General features: G+C 52.0%; 1 protein-coding gene across 6 annotated transcripts in view; it reads left to right on the plus strand.

Moving 5' to 3' along the window:
• SPEN (spen family transcriptional repressor) overlaps nt 1-12,362 on the plus strand; it is a 66,411-nt gene that overhangs the window by 51,328 nt on the left and 2,721 nt on the right. For 4 of the 6 annotated variants that reach the window (XM_079326029.1, XM_079326030.1, XM_079326027.1 and 1 more), the window contains 3 exons: nt 1,964-9,893; nt 10,357-10,752; nt 11,419-11,613. In XM_079326029.1, the coding sequence (XP_079182155.1) occupies nt 1,964-9,893; nt 10,357-10,752; nt 11,419-11,613 (8,521 nt within the window). The remainder of the gene's footprint in view (nt 1-1,963; nt 9,894-10,356; nt 10,753-11,418; nt 11,614-12,362) is intronic. The other 2 variants (XM_079326028.1, XM_079326031.1) reach the window with 1 other exon arrangement.

Raw genomic sequence — 12,362 nt, forward strand, 5'->3', positions numbered from 1 at the left:
TGCTCCTTGGCAGCAGCTGGCACCACATGCTGTACAGTCACTTATTTATCCCTGAAAACCTGGCACAGAAACACTCCACATTTTGGGCTATTTTACCTTCACTGACTGAAAAAACACCCATGTTTTATTCCCTTCAGAGCCTGGCTCATTGTGAAGGCTCTGTCCACCCTCGAGTCAGCCCAGCATGACGCCAGCTGTACCTGGGATCTGGATAAACCAAATGGTTTTTTGCAGCAAAATAGATTGGTGTGACATAATGCAAAATGAGATTTAAAGCAAGCAGGATTTGGAAATTGGCAATCAGGATTTGCATAATGGAAATACAAGTGTGCCTTCCCCAGGCCTTGCCAGATGTTGTGTTGTGCCAGCAATAAACATTTCTCAGAACTGCACTGGATTCAGGCAAGAGAAGGGCATTTTTGCATGTTTTTTAGCACACCAGCTCCATGTGGGCTTGTCTTTGCCATGGAATAATCCTGAGCAGGACCTTGATTTCTGGTGTTTGGGCACATGTTAGTCTGGTTTTTCCTTCTGTGTCACTCTGCTCACAGAGTCATTAGGAGATCCATAGGGATAATGGATCATGGCGCAGTGGAGGAAGCTCTGCAGTGACTCCTGTAATTCTGCAGCTTCTGGTGTCCCTCCAGACTCCTCCTTGCAGAGGTGCTGAGATCTGCACAAACCACCTTCTCTTGTAGTTGGAGCCAGTCTAAATAGGACCCAAAGGGAAAAAAAGCCATGAAAAAACAAACAGAATCCCTGATCAATATTTTTAACTTCACAGCTGCTTTTCACAACATCTCACTTCACTTGTCAGGATGAGGTTTTCATCTTCCATATTTTGCCCCTTTTTCAATTTTGTACTTTTCTTAAAAGGTAGAAGTTACCAGCTTTTAACATAAAGTATAAACTGTGAAGCCAGATAAACCTATGAGGAATCCAAGAATCATTTAGGTTGGAAAAGACCTCTGAGGTCATTTGGTCCAGCCTGTGGCTGAGCCCCCCTCCTTGTCAGCCAGCTCAGAGCACTGAGTGCTGCATCCAGGCCCTCCTTAGATGCCTTCAGAGATGGAGACTGTCCAAACCTTCCTGGACAGCCGCTTCCATTTCCTGACCACCTTTTCCATGGAGAAATTCCTCATGCTGTCTGTCCTGAACTTCTGCTGGCACAGCTTCAGGCCTTTTCCTCTTGTCCTGTCCCTTGTTCCCTGGAAGCAGAGCCTGACCCTACCTAAGTACAGTGCATGCAAAACACTCTGTAATGGTGGGGAATTGAACTCCAGCTTTATTCCACCTCCCTGCCATGTTCAGTCTTACAAATTGCTTATTTTTACTGCTTGGAGGTATTGAAATAACATTAGTTGCTTGACTTACTTTGCTGAATGAATTCACCTGATCTTATAAACAAACTGATATTTGTTGACTTGGTTTTACTGTTAACAGGCAACTCCAGCAAGTCACATGCAGTGGAAGAGCTAATTTGGGAATTAAGAGATCACTTGCAGGGCTTAGTATTTTTAAAGAAATCTTACCATCACTTTGCTGCTTAGTAAGGGAAAGATTCCATGCCTGAACTTTGATTTGATTCATGTTTTCAGAGTCAAATGAAGGTCTCAGGTTCTGGATAAGGGGTATCTTCATCCTTCCAGCCTTGTGTGGGTGCATAGGTGTTTCGTTAGTTTTAGCTTCATTTCATGCAAGGTTTGAATTTGAGAAAAATGAAGGAGTGAGGGTGGTGAAACAATGCTTGGAAGAGGTGTGACAATACTGCCCATGAGGTACCTTTGGTATTTGGTAAGTTAACAAAAGTGCATAGTCCACTGCACACAGATTCCATGCTAAACCTCTGTGTGCAGCTGCCTTGATGCACATAAAAAATTATTTCTTTAGGTAGCAAAAAACTCTTGTAACAGAGTGCGTTGGTTGAGAAGTAGAACTAGAATCTGTTTATTCTTATGTTTAGCAGAGACGAGCGAAGAGGATCCTACGAATACGCTCCTGACCGTACCTACTACGAGACCGTTCGGACCCCAGGGACGTATCCCGAAGATCCTCGGCGGGAATACCCAGCTCGGGGCAGAGAGTTCTACACCGAGTGGGATCCCTACCAAGGAGATTACTACGACCCACGATATTACGATGACCCTCGCGAGTACCGGGATTACCGGGGAGATCCCTATGAGCAGGACATCAGGGAGTACAGCTACAGGCAGCGGGAGAGGGAGAGGGAGAGGGAACGGTTCGAATCCGATCGGGACAGAGACCACGAGCGGAGACCGATTGAGCGGAGCCAGAGCCCGACCCATTCCCGGCGCCCGCAGAGCCCCGGAGCATCCCCCTCGCAGTCGGAACGGCTGCAGAGTGACTCAGAGAGGAGGATTTACAGCAGGTCCTCAGATCGCAGTGGCAGCTGCAGCTCACTGTCCCCTCCGCGATACGACAAGCTCGACAAAGCCCGTGTGGAACGATACGCAAAAAACGAGAAAGTGGAGAAGGAGCGCGTCTTTGAGCAGGAGAGGGTGGACAAGGAGAAGCGCTTGGTGAGGAAGGAAAAGCTGGAAAAAATAGAAAAGGAGAAAACAGATAAGCAGAAACGAAAAGCGAAAATCCATTCACCCAGCTCTCAGTCCTCGGAAACAGATCAGGAGAATGAGAGAGAGCCCAGCCCAGAAAAACTGAAGGGCAACAGTAAACAAAGCAAGGAGAGGAGTGACAAAGAAGGGACAGCAAAGAACCGCCTGGAACTGATGCCCTGTGTTGTGCTGACCCGTGTGAAGGAAAAGGAGGGGAAGGTGATCGATCAGCCGGCACTGGAGAAACTGAGGGCAAAGCTTGATAATGACACTCTGAAATCCCCACTGCTTGAACAGAAAACCCAGATATCCCAGGCTGAACAAGCCAAGTCTGAGCAGTCTAAACTAGAACCTGTCAGAACTAAGGTACAGAAGGAGAAAGCCCTTGCCAGTCACATCGAAGTGGTGGATAAGGAGGGAAAAGTGAAACCCAAAAAGCACTTGAAGACAGAACAAACTTCTGAGGGGGCCAACGCAGTTGATTTAGACAAGTTGGAGGCTCGTAAAAGGCGTTTTGCCGATGCAAATCCGAAATCTGACAGGCAAAAACTGGATGTAAAACGGAGCAGCCAAGATGAGGAGGATGCACGCATGGTTTTGAAAAAGCAGCTTGATGCCACAGCGTCATCTAGAGAAGCACCAGTGTTAAGGGAAGGAGAATTGGAGAGAAAGCCCCTGAGGAAGGAGATGCTCAAAAGGGAATCTAAAAAACTCAAACTGGAAAGACTTATTCCTGTTACTAGTCCCAAAGAAGTTCAGGACACTCTTAATGTTGGTGGGGTTGGCATGCATCCCACCCTGGATCTGCAGGTGAGGCTCATGGAGGCACCCGATGAACCTGTAGAAGTTCAGGAACTCCCTCCTAAAAAGCCAAACCTGGTAAAACCCCAGCATAAACAGGTACAGCTGCTGGATGAGCAGGGAACGGAGAGAGAGGATGCAAGGAAGAACTACTCTGGCCTTCCAGAAGAAGCACCAGACCATAAACTTGGCCAAGAGAAACCTGCCTCGGCTGACACAGAGGAGAAAATCAGCATTGACATTGACCACACACAGAGCTACCGGAAACAAATGGAGCAAAGTCGCAGGTTGAAACAGCAGCTGGAAATGGAGATAGCGAAGTCAGAGAAGTTTGGCAGTCCAAAGAAAGATGTGGATGAATATGAAAAGCGGAGTCTGGTTCACGAGGTGGGAAAGCCTCCGCAAGACGTCACCGATGACTCTCCACCAAGTAAAAGGAAAAAGACTGACCAGTTTGACTTCGAAATTAGCACTAAGAGAGAAAGGAACTACAGAAGTTCTCGTCAGGTGAGTGAGGACTCTGAAAGAACATCCTCTTCACCAAGCATCAGGCACTTCCCCTTCCATGAGGATGATGACACACTTGATTCTCCAAGGATAATGCCATTGAAGGAAACCAAAGAATCACCTAAAATAGAAGAAAAGAGTCTTTCATACTCCAACATGACTGTGAGGGAGGACTCGCTGAAATTCAATCCTTATGATTCCAGCAGAAGGGAGCAGATGGCAGAAATGGCTAAAATAAAACTCTCTGTGCTGAGTTCTGAGGAAGACTCGAGTAGGTGGGAAACCCAAGTGAAGCAAGAGCCTGGGAGAGTCGATATCAGCTTTCCAAGCAGCATTGTGAAAAGAGACAGCATACGGAAACGGTCTGTCCGAGACCTGGAACCTGGGGAGGTGCCTTCGGATTCGGATGACGATGGCGAAAACAAGCCCCATTCCCCAAAAGCCTCATCTTTGTTAGAGAGTTCCAGGTTGTCTTTTTTATTAAGGGACAGAGAAGAGAAGTTCCGTGAAAGAGAGGAAAGACTCCAGTCCAGTTCCTTAGAAAGAAACAAATTCTACTCTTTTGCATTGGACAAGACAATCACACCTGACACAAAGGCCTTGCTTGAAAGGGCTAAATCCCTCTCTTCCTCTAGAGAGGAAAATTGGTCCTTCCTAGACTGGGATTCAAGATTTGCTAGTTTCAGAAACAATAAAGACAAAGAGAAGGTTGACTCGGCTCCAAGACCTATTCCATCCTGGTATATGAAAAAGAAAAAAATCAGAACTGATTCTGAAGGTGGAAAGCTGGATGATAAGAAAGAAGATCATAAAGAGGAGGAACAAGAGCGGCAGGAGCTGTTTGCTTCTCGGTTTTTGCACAGTTCAATCTTCGAACAGGACTCCAAACGCCTGCAGCATTTAGAAAGGAAGGATGATGATCTGGACTTCATCTCTGGAAGGTTGTATGGGAGACAGTCCTCCTCTGATGGGACAAACAGCACAGCTGATCTGGTGCAAGAGCCGGTGGTTCTCTTCCACAGTAGGTTTGTTGAGCTGACACGAATGCAGCAGAAAGAAAAGGAGAAAGATCAGAAGCCAAAAGAGGTGGAGAAACAGGAAGATAAAGAAAACCGGCCAAAAACACCAGAAATGGTTCCTGATAGTAAAGAAACAGAACATAAACCTTCCTCAATTGTTGGACCCTCTTCAGTCACCATCCTCCCACAGGAACCAGCTCCCATCGCTCCTGAGAAAATAGTGAATGAAAAAGCCCTGGTGGAACCAGCTTCTGTCAAAGAAGAGAAACCTTCTGAACCTGCTACTGCTGCAGAGGAACAAAAACCTTTCTCTGAACTTGCTGCACCTATCAAAATGGAACCTCCTGAGCAAGCAGAACCTCTGCCAGTTGTAGAAGCAAGTAAAGAAATTGTTGTTACAACCCTGGTGCCAGAGGAAGATGCTGTGGCAACGGAGCATCCTTCATACTTGGATACCAAACCTCCCACTCCTGGGGCCTCATTTTCCGATGCAGACATCAGTGTAGATCCAGAACCTGAGGCTGCCCAGCTGCTTCCACCTCCGCCCAAGCTAGTTCAGAAGTCAGATGAGGCTGCAGAACCTAAAGAGGAAAATCCTCTACCCTCTGCCAACACTGATGCTGCTGTGAGTCAAAAGGTGGAGGCGGCTGCTGAGGTCCTGCCGCCTGTTTCTGACAATGATGTGGAAGTGGAACCTCCAGTTGTTGTAAAAGATAAAAAGTCCTACAAAAGTAAACGGTCCAAGACACCCGTGCAGTCGGCTGCAGCTAATGTCATGGAAAAGCCTGTCACGAGAAAGAGTGAAAGAATTGACCGTGAAAAACTGAAAAGGTCGAGCTCTCCTCGTGGGGAGACCCAGAAGCTTTCTGAATTGAAAGTGGAGGCAGAAAAGGTTTCAAGGAATGCTGCTAAATCACCAAGTTCTGCTGCAGAGCCGGAAAACATGGAGCTGAGCTTGCCGATAGGCCGGACCAGGCGCAGAAATGTGAGGTCGGTCTATGCTACCACAGGGGACAACGAAGGCCCATCTCCGGTGAAGGACTCCATGGAGGTCACTAGATCCACCAGGAAGAGAGTGGAGAAGGAACCACAGGAAACAGTGACAACTGTTCCCACAACCCCGAGGAGGGGAAGACCTCCCAAAACCCGCCGTAAGCCAGAGGAGGACATCTCTCCAATAAAGACTGAACCGGTACAACAGGAGGTGGAGGAGGCTGAAACTAAAGATAGTGTGGAAGCTCCTAAACCTGCAGAGGGTTGGAGGTCTCCTAGATCCCAGAAGCTCACACACAGTCACTTATCAGCTGCTACCAGCCAGCAGGGGAAGAAAGGGAAGAATGAACCGAAAGCCGATACCACGGCTGAATCTGAAGATGCTGCTGAAAGAAGCGGTCAGGAATCGAGCATCAGTGACAACAGCAGTAAAGCAAAAGCCACTGAGAAAGAGCCAGCAGTCAGTGAGCAGAAACGTGATCGGAAGGAACTGGATGTGGAGAAAAATCAGTTAGAAATGCCTGCAGTTGAGATCATTGAGAAGAAGCCGGTGCCAGAAAAGGTTACGAAATCCAAAAGGGGAAGGTACAAAAATACCAAAACTGTTGTTGACAAGGCATCTGTGTGTCTCAAAAATGTAGAAATACGCCTCAACGTCGATGAAGTCAAGGGCGCCTTGCGGCCCACTGAAGAGGAGGCAGAGCCAGTGGCGGTGTCACCACCCAAGATGAAGAGCCCTCCAAAAGAGGATATCCTGCCACCCCACTTCTCTAAGAATGAGGTAGAAGATTCATTCCCAGAAATAGAAAAGGAGGTGACACGGGAGCCCAAGCAGTCACCTGAAGCTGCCCAGTTAGCAAAGCAGATTGAGCTCGAGCAGGCAGTGGAGAACATTGCAAAGCTCACTGAAACTCCTCCAGCAATTGCTGCCTATAAAGAACCAACAGCAGATGTGGCTGAAGTCCGTCAGGAGGAGGAGGCAGATAAACCTGCACACCAGGCCAGTGAAACGGAGCTGGCAGCAGCCATTGGCTCAATCATCAATGATATTTCTGGGGAGACAGAAAGCTTCCCTGCACCACCGACATACCCTGCTGAATCTGAGGCTGAAATCCCCACGGAACCCTTGGTGTTGCAGTCCCCTCGGGAGGAGATGGAGCCTGAGACAGATCAGGCAGTGAACAATATCCTAGAAACCGAGGCTGCCGTCGAGCCTGTGGTGCAGCCGGTGCCAGGCTCTGTTCCGTTGGCTTTGGAGACTGAGAGCAAGGAGTCTGAAGTCAGCTTCAGCGAATCTTCCAACTCTGCACAGGAGGCAGAGACCTCGCAGGAGGCTGAAGTTGCGCGGAAAGAAAAGGGCCGCCAGAAAACCACGCGGCAGAGACGCAAGAAGAGCACAAGCAGGAAGGGCGACACAACTGAAATCAACACCTTCGAGCCAGAGAGAGTGCAGAGCAAATCACCCCCTGCCAATGAAGTAAAGACAAAACCTGAAGAAGCCTCAAAGGAGGAAAAGCAAATCAAACCGACAGCATCCATGGAACCGAGTGCTTCTGATGTCACCAAGGCTGTGGCTGCTGACGTTGTGGCTGCACACGAGGCTGTCCCTGAGAGCAACACCTCTCCAAAGGTGCCTGCTCCAGCTCCTCTGGACCTGGGTGCTCCGCCTGTACCCCTCGACGAGGGGAGTCAGAGCGGGTTCAAGATCCGGTCACCCCTGGAGAATGCTCCCATCACACCGCCGAGTGCCCCGAATGCAGCCCTTCCTGCTGCCCCCACAGCAGCGGCCAAGCTGCCCCTCCCGGTGCCCACCACCATCGTCCCCCTTCATTCTGGCGCTGCCAAGGTGCCAGAGTGGATGGTCAGGCACGAGGAGCCCCGTGCCCGTTCCACACCCCCACCCGCTCTCCCACCGGACACAAAGGCGTCGGATATTGACACAAACTCCAGCACTTTGAGGAAGATACTCATGGAGCCCAAATACGTCTCAGCAACGAGCATAACCTCCACGCATGTGACAACAACACACGCAGAGCCGGTGACTGCGCCGTGCCTGGAGGAGGCACCTCTCCACCCTGCCGTGGAGGCCATCAAGCCAGTTTCCGAGGAGAAGCCGGCTGTTCCTGTCACTAACGCCCTGGAGCCACCGGTGGCTGAAGCACCAGTGTTCAGTGAGAAGGAAAAGATCAACACCATGATTGCTCCCAAGGCCACTTCTGTCATCAGCAGGATGCCCCACAATGTGGATCTGGAGGAGGCTCCAAGGATCACCTTGGTGAAACAAGCTCCTCAAACTCAGACCTGCCTCGTCAACGCTCCCTCGCCAAAATTTAAGCAGAGGTCAAGTACAAATGATAACAGCAGGTTTCATCCAGGATCAATGTCTATTATCGAGGAGAGGCCTGTGGAAACTGGATCCAGTCCAGGGCTGCGGGTGAACACCTCGGAAGGTGTGGTGCTCCTGAGTTATTCAGGGCAGAAGACAGAAGGCCCTCAGCGAATCAGTGCCAAGATTAGCCAGATTCCCCCAGCTAGCGCTGTGGACATTGAGTTCCAGCAGTCTGTATCCAAGTCTCAGATTAAACAGGAGCCTATCACACCATCCCAGCCGGCACCAAAAGGCTCCCAGACCACGGCTGGCTATGGGACTGTTTCCACCCATTCTTCATTGGTACTCGGATCACAGCCCTACAACACTTCACCCGTCATCTCCTCCGTCAAACAGGAGCGCGCCACGCTGGACAAGCCCGACTCATCCCACCTCGCTGTCCAGACCCCGGCGTCTCAGTCCGGCAAGGTCCTGACTCAGACCGTAAACACTCCACCCGTGCTGGTCCATAACCAGATGGTCGTGAACAAAAAACTGTCTGACCCAGCTGCTCTGAAAGTGGAGACCAAGACTCTGCAACCCTCCAACCTGAGTCCTGGAGTTAGCCCTCACCACCCTTCCATCTCTGGGAAGATTCACTCGGAAGCGAACCACGTCAGCTCGGGCCCCAGCACCCCGACGGACCGGGCCATCTCCCACCTGGGGGTCAGCAAACAGGAGCCGCACTCGCCACGTACCAGTGGGCACTCCCCGTCGCCGTTCCCCCGGGCCTGCCATCCCGGTAGTACCTCGTCTCCGGCTTTGTCCAGCAACACCCCGGTCATGCTGGCGCCGGGAATTCCCGTTCCTCAGTACATATCCAGCATGCATCCTGAGCAATCTGTTATCATGCCCCCCCACAGCGTAACACAGACTGTGTCCCTGGGCCATCTGTCCCAAGGTGAGGTGAGGATGAACACCCCTCCTCTCTCCGGCATTCCCTATGGCATCCGCCCAGAAGCGCTCCACTCCCCCCGAGCTGCTCTGCAACCCCAGATGGAGATCAAACCCCAGCGATCCAGCACGCCCCAGCCTGCGCCCATCCGAGACATCGTCATGCCCCCGCTGTCCTCCCAGCATCCCCCCGAGGAGGACCTGCACTTCCACCACACCACGGTGTGCCGTGGGCCCGCCCCGGTGCAGTCGGACGTGCTGGTGATGCAGCCCGACTACCGCATGCACCCCAGCAGCCTGCGGCTGGACCAGTACAACGTCCCACGGGACGTCAGGATGATCATGCACCCACACATGGCTGCTGTGGGCGAGCACCACTCGGAAACGCGACAATCCCGGACGCCCGAAGGGGCCGTCAAAACCCCCCCGGTCAGTAAGACCCCACAGCCTGGGAAAGAGACTCCCAAATCCTCGGAAGGCAAGATGGCCCACTCTCCCCACAGTGAGCCCCGGCTGCTCAGCGTGCCCTCGGGCAGCCAGCTGCCCGGGCTGCCCCTGACGCAGCCCGTGGTGGTCCCACATGGGGTGCAGATCATGCATCCTGCCGGGAGCTCCTTCCACGATTACCGCTCCGTGTACGGCGACATGAGGAATTACCACACGGCACAGCTTGGGCATCCGCAGTTCCCAGGCGCCTCGCCCATCGGGCTGCCCTCCCGGAGCATGACCCCGTCTCAGGTGAGAAAGAAAACCCTTTATCTCTCTCCCTGGAATCTGGAGGGTTTTGAGCTGTTACTTGTGGGAAATGGGATTCAAATGCTGCTTAGCATCAGAGGAAGCCAAAACTACCCATTTCCTGACCTCCTCTGGGACTCCACCCAGGAGGGGTGAAGTTGCCTGCAGGTCTCTGGATGTGGAGGTGTCTGAGAGAGAATTGTCAGTGCCCAGGTGGCATGTGTGTCAGGCATCCTTGGATGGATGGTGAGGTTAAAGATGGACTGGGGGCAGGATCCAGGGAGTGAGGTTGCAGCTCAGATGGGCTTGGAAGTGGGGGGCTATCCCAGGTGCTCCCTCAGCTAGCCTGGTGCTGTGGCACAGATGTCTTCACCAGGAACCTGATGGTGTCCTGGCAGCCTTATAATGGGGTTGAATACACCCTCGGCCTAAGCATCTTTCCTTTTCCCCCCTGCCTGCTCCCCAGGGTCTGCCGGAGGGCGAGCACTCGCACCCCAGCCAGCCAGTCCGCAGCAAGACCCCTCAGATCCCGCAGGATCCCAAGGGCCCGGTGGCAGCAGGGCCGGAGCAGAGTCACCACGCCCCTGTGAACAGGCACACAGCACAGATGGACCCGCACGTCCACCTCCAGAGGGCACAGGGGGACACGAGCCAGACCTCCTACCCCTCACCCGTTGCCATCTCCATGAAACAGGAGCTCCCGTCGCCGCACCAGCCACAGGCAGTTTCCAAGCAATCCATGTTTATCCCCACGACCTCGGGGACGCCCCTCAGCCGCCTGGAGCCCCAGTCCACGCTCAAGCAGGAGCCATCCCCTCACCCTGTGTCCCAGAGACCAGTGGACATGGTCCAGCTCCTAACAGTGAGTGTTGTGCTCCTGATCCCAGGGGAAATCCCCTGGTTCTGTCTCAGCCATAGCACCAAATCTGGCTTCTCTTGCATCAAAAACTTCAGATGCAGAAAAGGCATTGTTTAGTTTTTGGATTATTTTGTCCCTGATGGACATGTTTACTCTTCCAAGTCAGTTTTATAAGTCAGCATTTTCCTGAAAAGTGTTTCTTTCTGGGCAGAGGAGAGTGGTGGTATATTTCATTTAGATAATAAGGAAAAACCACTCTCATAAGTGGAGAAAATCAGGAAGAGGAGGGAGGCAGTGAGGAACAGGAGCTGAGAGGTGTGTTCAGCATGAAATACCTCCCATATAACCTCGAGCCATTCTTCTGTTGTTTTTTCTCAATTTGTCCATCTCTAAAAGGGGAAACAGCCTTCAGGAACAGCCTTGTGCTGGGTACAGGGCAGCAGAGGGATTGGGATGATGGGATCCACCCAGGCAGGCTGGCCAGCTGGAGGGAAAAGGGCTGAATTTGTGATTTAGCAGGATGTAACCCAGGCCTGGCCTGTGGAGGGGTGATCTGCTGCACCTTTAAACCTCCCATGGAGGTATTGGTGGCAGCCGAGCAGATCAGCCGGGATTTCAGATCCCACTCTCCTTGCTTTGTGTGTAATACTCATCTCCCTCTGTTCCCAGAAATACCCCATTGTGTGGCAGGGTCTCCTGGCTCTCAAGAACGACACGGCGGCCGTGCAGCTGCACTTTGTGTCTGGGAACAACGTGCTGGCACACCGGTCCCTGCCGGCGCCCGAGGGAGGGCCCCCGCTGCGGATCGCGCAGCGCATGCGCCTCGAGGCCTCCCAGCTGGAGGGGGTCGCACGGAGAATGATGGTGAGCCCTGGGAGTTTGGGAATCCCTGTGCTCAGAGCTGGGCTGGGCTCACCAGCTGCACAGCTCAAAGCCACCAGTGCTCCCAGAAACCTGGGCTTGTGTCACCTGGGCTCCCCAGGGAATGGTCCCGGCCCTGAGGCTGCAGGAGCCCAGGGAGTGCTTGGACACTGCTCTCAGGGATCCACAGGGAGGGATTGTTGGGATCCTGTGCATGGCCTGGAGTTGGACTCGATGTTGCCTGTGGATTCCTTCCAATCCAGGAGATCCCTATGATTCTGTTTTGGGATCCTGGTATTAACACTGATTGCTTCAACTCAGAGAGTTGCAGGATTGCAGGTGATGAGCAATAGCTCTTACACTGCATTTATGGAAAAGGCAGTGAGAGCTGGGAAACCTTTAAGTCACCCTCAGCTCTAGGACAAACTCCTGCTGGCTTCAGTGTGTCTGAGTAAGGTAGGGAGTTCAGGTGGCCATGAAAATCCATTTTTAATAATTTCCACTGTGACTGTGCTCTCAGCAAGTGTTGGAATCCCAGAATGCCAGACTGGTTTGAGTTGGAGGGGCCTTAAAGCCCATCCCACTGCCTGCCATGGGCAGGGATACCTTCCACTATCCCTGCTCCAGGCCTTGTCCAGCCTGGCCTTGGACAGCTCTGGGGTTGGGGAGCTACAGCTTTTCTGGGCTACACATTGTAACATCAAGGAGTTTAAAGTGAGGATTTTCCCCCCTGAATAGTGGATTTATGCCTG

This window comes from Erithacus rubecula, assembly GCF_903797595.1.
Source record: "Erithacus rubecula genome assembly, chromosome: 24".
Classification (NCBI taxonomy): Eukaryota; Metazoa; Chordata; class Aves; order Passeriformes; family Muscicapidae; genus Erithacus; species Erithacus rubecula.